At 42.3% G+C, this 16,772-nt stretch overlaps 1 protein-coding gene across 6 annotated transcripts in view; it reads left to right on the forward strand.

Moving 5' to 3' along the window:
- Positions 1-16,388, forward strand: part of TUBB6 (tubulin beta 6 class V) — a 22,887-nt gene extending 6,499 nt beyond the window's left edge. The window contains exons 2-5 of one of the 6 annotated variants that reach the window (XM_018556855.1): positions 369-477; positions 12,105-12,215; positions 15,283-15,631; positions 16,106-16,388. In XM_018556855.1, the coding sequence (XP_018412357.1) occupies positions 369-477; positions 12,105-12,215; positions 15,283-15,631; positions 16,106-16,346 (810 nt within the window). In that variant the 3' untranslated portion in view covers positions 16,347-16,388. Of the gene's footprint in view, positions 1-368; positions 478-12,104; positions 12,216-13,336; positions 13,447-15,282 lie in introns of those variants that run through there. The other 5 variants (XM_018556856.1, XM_018556857.1, XM_018556852.1 and 2 more) reach the window with 5 other exon arrangements.
- The last annotated feature ends 384 nt before the right edge of the window (positions 16,389-16,772 follow it).

The following is a 16,772-nucleotide window of genomic DNA, read 5'->3' on the forward strand; positions in this document are numbered from 1 at the left end:
CTTCCTTTCTTCCCCCCCCCCCCCCATGCGCCCCTAAGAGATGCCGCCTGAGGCAATAGCCTCAAGCTGTCTCATTATAGGTACGCCACTGACCAGGAGTGTCAGATTATGCTGGATCATCAGACACCGGTTTCTCTTGGCTACAGCAGAGATCATGAGCAGAAGAAGAAGTGAGCATTCAAGGTGTTCTTTACAGGGAGGACTTTATTGTAATATTTTATATTAGGCACAGAATTGATTTAATCCTTGCACATAAAGTTCAGAACATTCTATGTAGTTGTGTAACTGTCCAAGATAGTCATGAACTGTAGATGTTGTTTCGTCAAGTTCTAACCTGGAATTGTGTTCTTCTTCTTCTTCTTTCCAAGTTTTGGGAAGTGATCAGTGACGAACATGGCATCGATCCAGCAGGAGGCTACGTCGGTGATTCAGCTCTGCAGCTTGAAAGGATCAATGTGTACTACAATGAATCATCCTGTGAGTGTCTCATAAGCAGTGCTAGGAAGTCATGACATGGGCTGGGTGCATGTGGTGGGAGGATCTGTATTGTCTTGTATGTGCACCAAAGGGACCCTTACATTTCTGCACATAGGGCTGTAAAGAAGAGTAACAAGTATTCTATCCTAAGGAGTTATAGTTCATCATTAGAGAATTATTATCACACAGAGGACAACTAGAATGTACTGTTAGAGTTAGAATCCTGCCTGGGTTACTTGCAGAGCAAGCACTGAGATGTAGTTCAATAAACTTAAAGTGACATTAAACCCTCAGATTTTTTAACATAAAACAATACTGTAATGTGTGCCTTACTGTAATCCATGGTTGTTTCCCTTCTCTTTGCTGCTCTTCCTTTTAAATCCTCATCTCTTCTCATGCTTGGGGAGAACTTCCCTTTGCAGCTGAGTGCCTCTTCCTGTAGTGCTGGCTTAAGTTGTGAACCTACACACAGACACCATGTATCCATTTCCGAGACAAGGCACTCTGCTGCAAAACAGAAGTTCTGCCCAGCATGGGAAGAGATACGGATTTAAAAGGAAGAGCAGCAAAGAGAAGGGAAACAACCATGGATTACAGTAAGGCACACATTACAGTATTGTTTTATGTTAAAAAATCTGAGGGTTTAATGTCACTTTAAGACAAAGATAAGTGAATAAAAACCGAGCTGTAGAGAGTTCTGTAACTCCTTAGAATCCCAAACCCTAAATGTATCCAGAGGTGGCAGAGACACAATTATAGGCACACATAGTACAGTACATCATGTCTGGTGCTTTCCCCTTACCTTACACTAGGTCATGACATGGACACGTTCGTCATGACATGGGCTGGGTGCATGTGGTGGGAGGATCTGTATTGTCTTGTATGTGCACCAAAGGGACCTTACATTTCTGCACATAGGGCTGTAAAGAAGAGTAACAAGAATTCTATCCTAAAGAGTTATAGCTCATCATTCTTTTGGAGGGTAAAGACCCTCCTGCTCAAGGAAGCCATACATTTTCATGGATGTTTTTCAGGTACCTGTGCCGGAGCTTAGATTATTATTATACAGGATTTATACAGCGCCAACAGTTTGCGCAGCGCTTTGCCGTATAAGGACGGCATTACAATCACAAGACAAGATGGTAAGGAGGGCCCTGCCCGTGAAGGTTACAATCTAAAAGGGATATTAAGTTAGATAAGTATAATAGTCAGCATGTGCTAATTAGTGTAGTTAAACTGTCTTTTGATGTAGTGTTTCTGTATTGCCGGCCTATGTGGCAGAGGACATTGGTTACTTCACGGTACAAACTTTTTTCAAATGTATTTAGCATTTTACTGCATTTACCAAGCTTCATATTAAAAATACACCATAAAGTACTCTCAAGTACCTGTCTGTCTTGTTAGTCTCTAACCTTCTTCCAAGTGCCATGGGGGGTCAGGGCCTAATCGCCACCTGGAGATTAGTCAAGGCCCTGTGTGCAGCCATTACTGCATACTTCTCATGAGACTTTTACTATGCCTGCCACATAAAAATATATATAAAAAACAGGGCTGGGGAAATTAATGATTAATTCCTCGATTAATCTTTAAACTTTTTGATCGATTCAAATTCTTTTGATTGAAAATAAAAAAAGACTCACCTCTCCGCCGGCTTCCGGGAGTCCCATCGGAGATCTGCTGACGTCAAGGACATCGACGTCACCGGACTCCTCCCCCCTTCCCCAAGTGGCTCCGTCGGCTAACGAAGGTAAGGGGGGAGGAGTCCGGTGACGTCGATGTCCTTTAAGAGGGGCAACAAGCGAAAGTCCGCCATGGTAATGAATCGCTTTTGAGCGTCTGTTACCACTCATTGTAGGATCGTTCTATTGTGTGGTCTTGGCAAGATATAGACGTAGAAGTAGCTTTCCAGATGTCCAAATTAGGGCCACTTTAGTCAGACATCACACAGCAAACTTGTGTCAGGGTTAAATTGTAATTCTTGTTAACTTGCTGCACACATTCCTGGCAAGTTGTAGACTTGCAGAACACTTGCAGCACAAGTTCTAGTTGTCACTTTTTGAATTTGTAGCAAATGTGCTTGGCAACTCTACAGCAAGAGTCCTGTAAGTCTTATCAAGAGCTCTGCAAGTGTACAGCACTTCTGCAAAGCACGTTGATCTGGAGACTTGCAATGCAGACATGCTGTAATCGTGCAACAAAATTGTGAAGCTTGGCAAGTCTGCAATAGATTAGCAAGTCATTTTCAAACGTGCAGCTCAATTGCTTGCTATCTGGGCAGTTATCCTCCATGCAAACCCAGGGGGAACATACAAACTCCAGGTAGACAGTGTCCTAGAATTTGTTAAAAAGTTGCTACTATTATGAACTTATGCATTGACAACCACACAGCTGATATAATAGGTGTCACACTATAGTGCACATTGATTGAGTTTCTCCTGTAATCCAGATATAAAAAACATTTCTTTACAGCCAAATACATTAATAAGTTATCTATTCAGATGGTGAGCACCAGTACTGTTGGTTGCACTCTGGATGCCTTTTTTGAAAAATGCCTCACACTGCTCTCATACTGGATACCGTTACTCTCTTCACTGTTTATTTTGGCTGTTGTCACACAGCTCTGTCTTCTTGGCATCTTCCCTCCCCTCATCTGCTTTGTGTGAAACAAATTATTTTTTTCTCGGTGTCACAGCTAAAATAAACCTGTCCATCGGATTTCAGATCCTTCTGTTAATGTTTAGGATTGTTTGGGTCGTAAGATCAACATATATAACTGTATACATATTTTGGCAAGCAGAGCCCAAAACCCAACCCTAGATGTCACTCATGGTCTTCTGCCTTTTAGATAAATCATTTTAGAAGAAGAGAGTACTGATACATAACATAAACTTAGTTGCTTCCGGTGTTACTGCACACAATATGTAGCAATGTTTGCAGTCCTTGCAGTAGGTGACAGTTTTTACAGCACTGTCTTCTAACTCCTCATTTATAAGCATAGGTTTAGGATAGGCTTTAATGGTGTAGAAGAGTGTTTCCCAACCTTTTTTTCAGTCACAGCACCCTTTAAAAGTGCAAAATCTCAAAAACCCCAGTCTAAAATAAAAAAAAAAAGGCCATGTGGCCCCTGCAAAAGCCATACACTCTCTTCTTATCCCAGATAGCGATCTGGTATGTACTTTTAGGAGGGACCCGACGCAAAAAAACATCAGAAGCCACCCTTCACATTGGGACCTCCTTCACATCAACGTGCCTCTTTACATAAGGAGTACATATCTTTGTTTCAAGACCCCCATTCACATCAGAGTCTCCTGTTCACATCACAAGATCCCCTTCACATCAGAACCCCCCCCCCTTTTATATCAGAGCCCATCTCCACCATGCTAAGGCATGACACTGTGAAAATTTCGAGGAACCCCTGAGAAGTCCAGTAGGCAACCCTGGTTTAGCAAGGCTGGTGTAGAAGACTATATACCATACCCTATAGTAATTAATTTGAAACTGGCACAAGCTTTGCAAGTCTGCATTACTGAATTCCAGACATTTAACAACATACAGCAACACCATCCCAGTTCATGCTGTACGTTTCTATAGGTTTTCATGCTGAAATAAGGTAATACGAAAGGAAAAACCAAAAGTGCCAGCCCAAGATCAGATCTGGGCCATAAAGAAACCAAAAAGAGCCAAAAGACAGAAAAGAGAGAAAGAACCAAGTGGAAGCACGAAAAGGAAAGAGAAAAAAGAAGAAGGAAATTCCCAAGCGGCAAACTCATATACAGGGCCATACCTATAAAGGGGGCATCTCCGTGGGTCCCACGGAGATGCCGTGGGTCCCACGGAGATGCCTCAGGGGGCATCTCCGTGGGTCACATAGTGGGGGCGGCAGGTGTGCCTGCTACTCCCTTTCCAGCCAGAGTGTCCCAGGTTGTTAAGAGCTCTTAGTAACCTGTGATGCTATGGCCACCGTCCTGCCCAGGTCATTGATGCCAGAAGCTGAGCGGGATGCTGGACAGAGCTGGACCCAGAGGTAGCAGCCACTCCCGTCCCCCACCCCGGTAATGTTCGTCATCACCATACCCAATCCCCCCTGGTATTGTTCGTCTGAAGGGACACCCCTACAGGGGGACAGGGACACCTTAGTAACCTGTGATGCTATGGCCGACGTCTTGCCCAGGTCATTGATGCCAGAAGCTGAGCGGGATGCTGGACAGAGCTGGACCCAGAGGTAGCAGCCACTCCCGTCCCCCACCCCGGTAATGTTCGTCATCACCATACCCAATCCCCCCCTGGTATTGTTCGTCTGAAGGGACACCCCTACAGGGGGACAGGGACACCCCTGCTCACATAGAGTTTAAAGTCTGAGAGTAGGAGAACCAAGGTTGCCAGGTTAAAAGAAGCTTGGCATGGGTATCCGCCAATATGGCAGTCACTTTTTTATCAATCATGTTAGTCTGTTTTTAACCTCCTAAAAGCTTAGAGAAGGTGACCCCCAGGTTTTATCATTAGTTTATCCAGTGACAATAAATATAAACCTGTACTGTTTTATCTAATACTCCTGTATTCTTCAGCCAAGGTTTGGTAAAGGTCTGGAATGTGTTCCACTAACTTCATTCCCATGTAGGTGGCAATGCTCTGTGGTATGATAAACCTCTTATAAATCACTAAGGTCAACCTTTGTAGAGACCTTATAACACATAGAAGAAAGTCAGATCTATGCTGTTACTCATTCCCTGTGATGTTTTATTCACGTCAAAGTGTCTGCTGCACATATAAAGACTAATATGTATACATAACCTCCATTCTAGTAAAACAGTTCTGTTTACATGGGACTGGTGGGAATGCCGGTATGATCAAAATGTTCATTTCAAGACTAAAAATGGAACTGTTTGTGCTCTCACAGAGCAGGCCTGTGCAAGGATTTCTTGCAGCACCATAAACTCAATATTTCATCACCCTGAGAGACAATAATGTTTAAAAGAAGGAACTGCAATCTTCAAATAATGATGTAAAGAGATGGATGTGTAGAAAGCATGACATATGGTGGTGTATGTACAGTAGTCCCATTTGCTACTGGGTAATGTTACATAGATGATGATCACCCATACTTCAGTAAAGGATGCTTCACACTGCTCTTAGGACAAACAGGAAGTCTGCAACCGGACAGAAACACACAATGCAAATATGAGGATATGTATTTACAGAGCTTACATGACAATAATAACATGAGCAGATAAAAGGGGGGTGCAGATAAAAGCGGGGTGCAGGCATAGTTTGAACACTTAAAGTAGTATTAAACTCTCAAAGGTTTTTTTTACCCAATAATGAATCCAGATCAAAGAAAAATACATCACCCAGCAAAGTATTTATTTTTGCCCAAGTACTTACAGTCATCATGTTTACAGACAGCGCCAACTCTCTCAGCTCGGCTGTCCTGAACTTCCCGTGCAATACTAGATCACAAGGTACAGCACAGTCTCCAGCAACTGTCCATCTAATAGCTTGGAAGAAGGAGCAGGGAGCCAGGCAGTAGTTTGCCCTGCCATGCCTATGTGACACACACAGCTTACTAGCACACACAAGGGTGGCTGCATAGGACCCTGCAAGGGAAAAGAGCCACCCTAAAACAGAAGGCTTGCACAACTCTACCCCACAGTACATCGCTGTCTGGCAGGGCAGAAGACCTGATTTTTCTTTGCTGTAGTTCAGTAACATTTGCGGGTCTTTTCCCCAGCCAGTGACTGGACAGTGTAAAGAGAAGCAGCAAACTAATAAACTTATTTCACTCTGTACTCTACTTCTCTCAGCATGCTCCTTGCACCACAGCACCCCTGCTTGACCCTTTGTACTGCTTCCCCCATCCCAATCTGAGCTCTGCTGTATAGGAACTGCAAGGGTTGATAGGAAGCCAAATTCAGGTATACACTGCATGTATTTTAAAAAGCCAACATTTGATAATGTCATAATGAATGCAGAGCGGCATTCATTTGTGTCTTATATATCTTCTTGGTGTTCAGCTTTAAAACCATTCAGAATAATGATAATGTTTCAGGCATGTTGGCTACCTAACGCCTGGGATTTGTCCTGCTATAAGGCTGTTGTTATCAATTTTGGGTGCTCACTCACACCATAGCATTGTGTTAATCGAATGTTACAGTGCCTTAGTAGTGTGCATTACTGTGTGCTAAGTGCATTGACAATTATTTGAATGGCACTAGTAAGTACTGCAATACCATGTGTTACGCTGTGCTGCAATCCATGGCCGCTGGGAGGTATGTTGAGTGAACGAATGGTAATGCAACACTCCTAGCACACAGTAACGCATTCCAGGTGCACCAAATGCGTGGTAACATGCGATTAACATAATGCTTTGGTGTGAACGGGCCCTTAGACTTCATGGATTGTGTTAGGGCTGTCGAATTTTAAATAGGAGAACTCCATTGTCTTGTCACATGGAAAATACATCCTCCATGTGACAGAAAAATGGTCCTTTCTATTTGATAGCATAATACATCATTAACATTAGGGATGCACCCAGTGGCGTAACCAGAGTTATGGGCGCCCGGGGCAGAACATTTTTTTCGCCCCTCCCATATTATATAAACATCCACTAGAACTGTACCCCCCACACATATTTATCAGACACCAAAAGTTTCGGCCACAGAAACATATCGGCCGAAAGTGCAATTTTTTGGCCAAAATAGCAGTGCATCCCTGCTTTCTCTCCTCCCCGCTGTGCCCAGAGAAACTGTCACAGGAGGCCGAGGGGTGCGGGAGAAGGAGTGCGCTGTGAGCGTCCGGTGTCTCTCCTCCCTGCTCTCATTGCTGTCACAGGAGGCTGAGCTCTCCTCCCGCACCGCTCGCTCAGCCTCCTGTGTCAGCTGTCAGGAAGAAGAACGGGTACAAACACTCAGTGATCGCTGAGTGTTTGTAAATAATGGAGGACAGAGAATGTTTACTGTGTCCCCAATTATGAATGAATGGGAAGTGATCTACATCACCTCCTGTTCATTCATAGTTGTGGTTATAGTAAACATTCTCTGTTCTCATGTTATGAATGAACAGGAACACTCATAGAGGATTCCTGATCATTGATAACAGGGGCTGCAGAAAGAGAGATTGAGGACTCTCAGTCCTCAATCTCTTTTTCTATTTTAAAAGGGAAAAATCAGGGGTCTGTTTATACCCCTAATATTTCCCCGGAGCCCCTAAAATAAAGTAAAAAATATTTAATGAAAATAAATAAATAAAATATAAAAAAATTAAAAAGGTTATAACAAATAAAGAAAAATAAAATATTTAAAAACATTTGAAGAAGTTGGAAAAAAAAACATTTTCGGTTTCGACATGACATTTTTTTTAATTTCGGTTTCGTTTTTGAAATTTTCATTTCGGTGCACCTCTAATTAACATTGTGTATAATGCTCACTGAGCAAATTTCGCTGAGCAAATTTCATCCAGTCCTTTTTAAAGCGTCCAAAATGTGCTCAGTCGGTGGCCCTGTCTGCTGCCTCCCACCTGACACCCGTCTATTGACAGATTGAAGGAGCCAGGTGGAAAATTGTGGAATGAACAGCGCCTGCTTCATCCAATCAGATGCAGACTCTATTCAGGTACTTTGACAGCTGCTGGGGCCAACTGTCATAACACAATAGCCACAGCAGGAGACTCCGCTATCCATGCTTTTTTAGAGTGGATGGGCGAATCTTTTAGATCTTTATTGCTTCAGCCCGAAAGCTGAATAAGAAAATCTAATATGCAGAATACACCGATTGCAATGCTTCTTACTTCTTTTCTCTGCTGGTGTTTGCCGAACAATAAGTTGACAGAATCCATAAATGGCAGTAGCAGAAGAAAATGATAGCAAAAAAAGGAGACTGTCAAGAAAGAAATATTGGGGCTGCCTGTGCAGACTTGCTTTAAAAGTACAAGTTCCCGGGCTGTCATCATTGACGATGTATATAGATGTTGGGACAGCTGATATGTATATTCTTATACCAGGCCAGTGACTCAGTGAAGGAAAAGAATGACAGCCCTGAAGCTCGCACCATTGAAAACCCAGCCGTGGTACTGTATATCTATCGTAACTGATTCTCTTTAAAGCCAACCAACTGACCTTATCCAAATGTCAAAAGCTTCATCTGCTTAGAATTAGCACTTGTTTAGAGGGAAGCTTGTTCATTTACGTTAAAGAAGAACTCTGGGAAAATAAAAAAACTTACCCTTGCAGTGGGGCTACCCCCGCACGGTAAGGGTTAAGTGTTCATTTTGTCTAGGGGGGCTCAGATAATGCAGATATACTCACCTGATCCTCAGTCCCATGGCAATCAGTGCCCATGTCTTTCCCCCATAACGCTTCACATTAAATATAACCACTGTATATTTCACTTGGATTAAAATGTATCATATCACATATAAGAAGAATCCGACAGCACTCCTTACTAGTATGTCCCTGGTGGGTGCTGTAGTGATTGCGGATGGCGCCGCTTCAGATTCAAATAGTAAAGTATGTCACTAGCACACCAGGGTTAAATCTTCTATACATGATCATTTCATTGATGCACACACATCTTGTCACATAGCAACATTTCGGGGCCACTCAGGGTCCCTTCATCAGGCATGAGTGGCCCTGAAACGTTGCTATGTGACAAGATGTGTGTGCCTCAATGAAATGATCATGTATAGAAGATTTAACCCTGGTGTGCTGGTGACATACAGTACTTTACTACTTGATATCACATATTAGCACACACCAACACGTTACCTTCAGAAACCGGCAAATATGTACAAACATTCTCACTGGACTCCTCCTTTCTACTTCTACATGCTCTCTCTCTCTCTATATATATGATTCTCTTCTACTTTTACTATCTCTTAGGGCCCATTCACATCAGATGCGTTGGAGCTAGGCTGGCCTTGTTTTAAATCAGCTGAGATCACACCACTACATTGCATTGGTGTGCGCTGAGAAAGAGTACCGCACACAGTCCTTTTTTTTTTTGTAGCTCAACATGGTGTGACTGGGTCGACGCATCAGTACTATACCTGTTATTGCACACTAGCAGCTGTGCGTTTAGTGCGGCTTGCTGGTGTGAATAGGCCCTTATGGAAGATCTCAGTTTTCCTCAATATATCTATTCTCTTATCTTTCCAATCTTCATACTTTTCTACCTAATTGCAAATCTTGATATTTTCTGTCTCTTTCTTGTTATTTCCATGGATCAGAGGTATCCAAATGATGGCCTTCAAGCTGTTGTGTGGTCCCATGAGGCATTGCAAGACTCTGGCAGTCACAGACATGACAGGAGTTGTAGTTTCACCACACATGGAGGGCCGAAGTTTGGCTACCCCTGTTCTAGATCCAAATAACCACTCGTCTATGTCTTCTCTAGCTACATCAGGTCATTGTTTTCTTATATCTGAAATCACTCCTGCTACCTTCTTCTCTTGCTCCTTCTCAGTATGTATACACATTTGCTGCCATGTGCATACCTTACCCTTGCACAAGGGCACTATTTATATTGGCAGAGAGTGGCACATCAACTCTGGAGGTTTCTGACAAATCTGGATGTTTGTTCATGTTTTCCGGCACACATTATAGGTACACTTTCTAATTGAAAAGCACATTTTTGATTGTCATATTCACTTCACTTGATACTAAACTCAGGAGTTAAATCTTCAAAATGCATTCAAGTACCTTAACTATTAACTATTTCAATACAAATGAGTAAACTAGTGTGATTGCATCCATCACTGGAGTGAGCTTGGAGAGGTGACTACTTTACAACACACACAGGGACCATGAGGAACAAAAGTAGCCCCCCTCCAGTTAATAGTCAAGGTAACTGAGTGCATTTTTAAAATTTGACTCCTAAATATAGTGTCACTTTAATGCTTCTTTACAATAGTGTGGAGGTTTAATGGGTAAAAGATTAACAAATGATCAAACTTGGAGCCAAATGAAAGGTTCAGGAATAAAGAATAACATACTGCAGGAGTCCATTCCATTTTCCTGTATTTCAAAAGGATAATTGTGTCTTCAATGCCATTAGACAAGCAGAACCGACATTCCTGATAACTTTGTTTTGTTCTTTGTTGTGAGTCCATTTAAGTGTTGTTTGTATCTTACTTTGTGCCAGTGAAGAGTGATACAATAACCGCACTTCAAGAGTCTTCACCAAGTATAAAAACATTTATTCCAAAATCATAGACAAACCGTCAACCCTCCAATGTGGACCACTTGTCACTAGTGCGTTTTACCCATCAGGCTTAATTATAGAGATCAGTTTTCATATTAAGCCCAATGGGTGAAATGCGTTAGAGGGAAGTGGTCCACGTTGGAGGCTTGACAGTGTGTCTATGATTTTGGAGTAAAAGTTTTTATACTAAGTGAAGACCTGTGGAGTGCAGTTATTGCATGGAATTTTGATATTGGCGCAGTGCCTGCACCTGGGAAACTATCAAGGTGGGGAGTCTGCGAGAATAGGAGCGGTGGTTTGTTTGCTATAGACTACAAGTGAAAAGTGAGAGAGATGTGACTCATTTACTATGACCACAAATTTTATAAAGTGGGCCCTGTTCTTTCCTATCTAATTCAGTCACCTAAAGCCAGTTCTACACTGCCATCAAAAGTGATATAGCAGAAAACAGATCAATGGTCCTCATGGCTGCTTTAATTCATCTGGATTTCATGGGTGTATTTAAAGTGGAACTGAAGCCAGAACTTGTTTTTAAAGTTTTGGATAGAGTAAGGGAGAGTCATAACCTCTGCCAGCTTTGGTTTACCATCTCGCATTTAAGAGAGTTCCCTTTATTCCTGTCTGAGAGTTACAACAGGAAATGAGAGGTAATCCCTCCAAAGTGGTGGGCACCAGTACACGTTTCCCCATTGGAAGATTTTACATCTGTTCCTGTTCTGATGACAACCCAAAATTTGAACAAATATAGAGGTTGAATCTCCCTAATGGGGACACAAACAGCATTACAAACATGACAGGGGTTGTAATCCCTCTCCAACATGTGCAAAACTAACAAAAACATGTTGGCTTCAGTTGCACTTTAAATTATAATTCTACTACATTCAAAATGATACATTTGCATTCTGATGCATTAGCTTTACAGATTAGAAGTTCTCTTTCTAACTCTGCCTCATCCTCTCTGCTCTGAGTACATTCTGATGTGCTCTGAAAGGGAGGCAGATTGCTAATGCAACTCATAGCAGAGAAGGACTTCCATCACCAAACAGCACCCTCTAGTGGTGGCCAAGATCAGCTTGTGTACAGCAAAGATGGAATCAAACACAAGGTCAGAGCTCCAGAAAATGTTACTCTTTATATTGCCATTTTCCTAGGCTGCAGGGAACAAACAAGTGCAGAATGTGTAAATGCGACAAATGTAAAAATGCATTTATACAGAAGTGGAATGAAAAGTGTAAAACATATTCCAATCCAGAGGTGTTCAATCAGCTGTCAGTTTGCCATTCTTTAAGATCCCGCACTGGTCTCTGTGGAAGTAGAGAACTAATAATGATAATAATCAGGTGACTTGTAGAAAACATATCACACACATTGTATGAAAGTAATATTTGCATTTGTTATTATATATATAACTGATTTTCCTCTTTGGTTTTACAGCTCAGAAATATGTACCAAGAGCCGTGCTTGTTGACCTTGAACCTGGGACCATGGACAGTGTACGGTCTGGCCCATTTGGACAGCTTTTCAGACCAGATAATTTCGTTTTTGGTATGTCCAACATTGTGTTTAGTGTGTAAACATGTCATTGAAAACAGCATACAGGGTATTTTACTGTTATTTGTATCAGTAAGTGCAAAAAATAGCTGTTGATTCCAGTGAGTGTTTACCTTCCTGTGCTCTGCCAGTGTTGACTGTTTATCACTTAGCATTGTTCCCAGTTCTTACTGTGGACCACCTCCCCCTAAGTTATGGAGATAAAGCGAAGGGGTTCTGAATTCCTAACATACTTCCTGTCCTAGGGGGACAACTCTACTCCTCCATAGTTACTGTATAGTGAGCGTTGTCACTCTTGGACTAGATATGTGTTACTGGCAGGGTCAGCAGGTGAAAAGTAAGGAGAAAAAAAAAAAAGAAAACAAATCCAGCCACCACATAGAAGAACTGCTGAGCTGCAATATATAACATTTTTGTTTTTAGGTTGAGATACATTTTAAAATTACACTAAACTCAGGAGGTAAATCTTAAAAATGCATTCAAGTACCTTAACTAATAACAAAAATGTATCCTATTTGTGTATCACTCGGCTGTAGATCTTCAAATCATCTCTGAATTGGTGCTGACACTGTCCTTCCTTCTGGAGGGTGGCTACTTTTGTTCCCCATGGTCCCTGTGTGTGTTGTAAAGTAACCTCTCTGCTCTGAGTACATTCTGATGTGCTCTGAAAGGGAGGCAGATTGCTAATGCAACTCATAGCAGAGAAGGACTTCCATCACCAAACAGCACCCTCTAGTGGTGGCCAAGATCAGCTTGTGTACAGCAAAGATGGAATCAAACACAAGGTCAGAGCTCCAGAAAATGTTACTCTTTATATTGCCATTTTCCTAGGCTGCAGGGAACAAACAAGTGCAGAATGTGTAAATGCGACAAATGTAAAAATGCATTTATACAGAAGTGGAATGAAAAGTGTAAAACATATTCCAATCCAGAGGTGTTCAATCAGCTGTCAGTTTGCCATTCTTTAAGATCCCGCACTGGTCTCTGTGGAAGTAGAGAACTAATAATGATAATAATCAGGTGACTTGTAGAAAACATATCACACACATTGTATGAAAGTAATATTTGCATTTGTTATTATATATATAACTGATTTTCCTCTTTGGTTTTACAGCTCAGAAATATGTACCAAGAGCCGTGCTTGTTGACCTTGAACCTGGGACCATGGACAGTGTACGGTCTGGCCCATTTGGACAGCTTTTCAGACCAGATAATTTCGTTTTTGGTATGTCCAACATTGTGTTTAGTGTGTAAACATGTCATTGAAAACAGCATACAGGGTATTTTACTGTTATTTGTATCAGTAAGTGCAAAAAATAGCTGTTGATTCCAGTGAGTGTTTACCTTCCTGTGCTCTGCCAGTGTTGACTGTTTATCACTTAGCATTGTTCCCAGTTCTTACTGTGGACCACCTCCCCCTAAGTTATGGAGATAAAGCGAAGGGGTTCTGAATTCCTAACATACTTCCTGTCCTAGGGGGACAACTCTACTCCTCCATAGTTACTGTATAGTGAGCGTTGTCACTCTTGGACTAGATATGTGTTACTGGCAGGGTCAGCAGGTGAAAAGTAAGGAGAAAAAAAAAAAAGAAAACAAATCCAGCCACCACATAGAAGAACTGCTGAGCTGCAATATATAACATTTTTGTTTTTAGGTTGAGATACATTTTAAAATTACACTAAACTCAGGAGGTAAATCTTAAAAATGCATTCAAGTACCTTAACTAATAACAAAAATGTATCCTATTTGTGTATCACTCGGCTGTAGATCTTCAAATCATCTCTGAATTGGTGCTGACACTGTCCTTCCTTCTGGAGGGTGGCTACTTTTGTTCCCCATGGTCCCTGTGTGTGTTGTAAAGTAGCCACCACTCCAAGATCGCTCCTGTGATGGACTACAATCTCAATTTCTCAAGACTACATATCCAATCATGCATTGCTTCCTACAAGCAATGATAATGTTACATTGTTCAGACGTTGAGTTGTAGTTCAGAAGGCAGGCTCTGTGAGTTGTGACACAAAGGGCTGTACTGTTGGTGTCACTGCATTGAGGAAGTACATCCAATGTACACTTGTGCATTCGGACGAACCTGCAAATCAACGGAATTCTGCTGATTCGGCGGTTCGTCTGAATCCGAATGAAGTAGGGCTGTGGAAATTAAAGATTCATTTCTCGATTAATCGTTAAACTTTTTGATTGATTCAAATTATTTTGATCGCTAATGAAAACACTCACCTCTCCGCCGGCTTCCGGGAGTCACGTCGGCGATCCGGACTCCTCCCCCATTCCCCAAATGGCTCCGTAGCTAACGAAGGCAAAGGGGGGAGGAGTCCGGTGACGTCAATGTCCGTGACGGCTAACGAAGGGAAGGGAGGAGGAGTCCGGTGACGCCGATGCCCGTGACGTCACCGGACTCCTCCCCCCTTCGTTAGCCGACGGTGCCACTTGGGCCGGTGAGTTTGCCCATGAAACTTTCTGCACGAGCGCCAGCCAAGGCATTGGCCTATACACATACAGCACAGCAATGAAGTAATAAAATGAACTAGGATCACACTAATCCAGCACGTTATTATTCTGAGTTTCCCCACTCAAGCGGTGGCCATATACACCAAGATCTACACCAAGATGGCGGCGCCCAACAGGCATGTGACATAATGCCAATGCCGTTCACGCATCAAGCGCCCCTCCTCCGGGATGATATGGCCGCCGAGCGTTCTTTTCTTTACAAGTGCGGTTTCGGATTCGGAGGTTCGTTGCCCTCAAATCCGAAATAGCATAAAAATGTGTTTCGTTTGACGAAGCGAATGAAAATGTTTTTAGTTTTCGTTCATTTCGTCCAAAGTGAATTTTTATCAGTTGCACATCTAATCCAATTGCCATCTTCAATGATTAAGTTTACACACTTCTAGATCTATATGGTTACCTGGAGTGGGAGAGAACTTCTGGAAATTGAATTTAGAAATGAACGTTTATTTTTAGCTTTGACCATAGATACCCTATAAAGAATCTAGAATCTTTTTTTATTGATGTGGCTAAATAATTGCTCTGCTTTTGATTGCAGGTCAGACTGGCGCAGGAAATAACTGGGCCAAGGGACATTATACAGAAGGTGCAGAGCTGGTCGATTCGGTTCTGGATATAGTCAGAAAGGAATGTGAACATTGTGACTGTCTGCAAGGCTTCCAGCTCACTCACTCGCTTGGAGGAGGAACAGGTTCTGGAATGGGGACACTTCTTATAAGCAAGATCAGAGAAGAATATCCAGATAGAATAATGAACACCTTCAGTGTAATGCCTTCACCTAAAGTCTCTGACACAGTTGTAGAGCCGTACAATGCCACCTTGTCTGTACACCAGCTGGTTGAAAATACTGATGAGACCTACTGCATCGATAATGAAGCTTTGTATGACATTTGCTTCCGCACCCTGAAACTCACCACGCCTACCTACGGAGATCTCAATCACCTGGTGTCTGCCACAATGAGTGGAGTAACCACCTCTCTGCGTTTTCCAGGCCAGCTCAATGCAGATCTTCGAAAGCTAGCTGTAAACATGGTTCCCTTCCCACGTCTACATTTCTTCATGCCTGGCTTTGCACCGCTAACTGCCAGAGGAAGCCAGCAATATCGTGCGCTCACCGTACCTGAACTTACCCAACAGATGTTTGACGCCAAGAACATGATGGCAGCATGCGACCCGCGGCACGGACGCTATCTAACAGTGGCCACGGTCTTCAGAGGGCCGATGTCCATGAAGGAAGTTGACGAGCAGATGCTGGCAGTCCAAAACAAAAACAGCAGTTACTTTGTAGAATGGATCCCTAATAATGTGAAGGTGGCAGTGTGTGACATCCCACCAAGGGGTCTGAAAATGGCCTCCACGTTTATCGGGAACAGCACAGCTATTCAAGAGTTATTTAAGAGGATCTCAGAACAGTTTTCTGCAATGTTCAGAAGAAAGGCTTTCTTGCACTGGTTTACCGGGGAAGGAATGGATGAGATGGAATTCACAGAGGCGGAGAGCAACATGAATGACCTGGTGTCAGAATACCAACAGTATCAAGAAGCTACATCCAACGAAGGGGAGGAAACTTTTGAAGAGGATGAAGAAATCATTCATGAGTGAAAGAGGGTATCATAAAAGTCCCATTAGGTGGAACAAAGATCTGAGAATTTGGATACCTTTCTGAAAGTGATGAAGGATAGAAAATAATGTGCCTGCGGGATATTATATTTGTAAGGACTAGATCTTGGTATCAGGATGTTTTTTTTTTCTGGAAAAAAAAAAAATCTGACGCTATATTTTACTGCCATTTTTAGAAAACTATCTCTGTACTTTCCCTTAACGTCTGTATTTAATGCAGTTTATGACCCTTGCAAATGTGATCCGGTTTAATAAAAAATAGAATGTCACATCAAAGTGTGAATTTATGCATATTAACATTATATAACTAGAAAGGGACTAGAACTGCGGTAGGCAAGCTCTGTACTCCAGCTGTTGTCAAAGTCCCATGAGGCATTGCAAGACTGACAGCCACCGGCCTGACTCCCA

The sequence above is a fragment of the Nanorana parkeri genome, unplaced genomic scaffold, assembly GCF_000935625.1.
Source record: "Nanorana parkeri isolate BGI_ZX_2015 unplaced genomic scaffold, ASM93562v1 scaffold255, whole genome shotgun sequence".
NCBI classification, from domain to species: Eukaryota; Metazoa; Chordata; class Amphibia; order Anura; family Dicroglossidae; genus Nanorana; species Nanorana parkeri.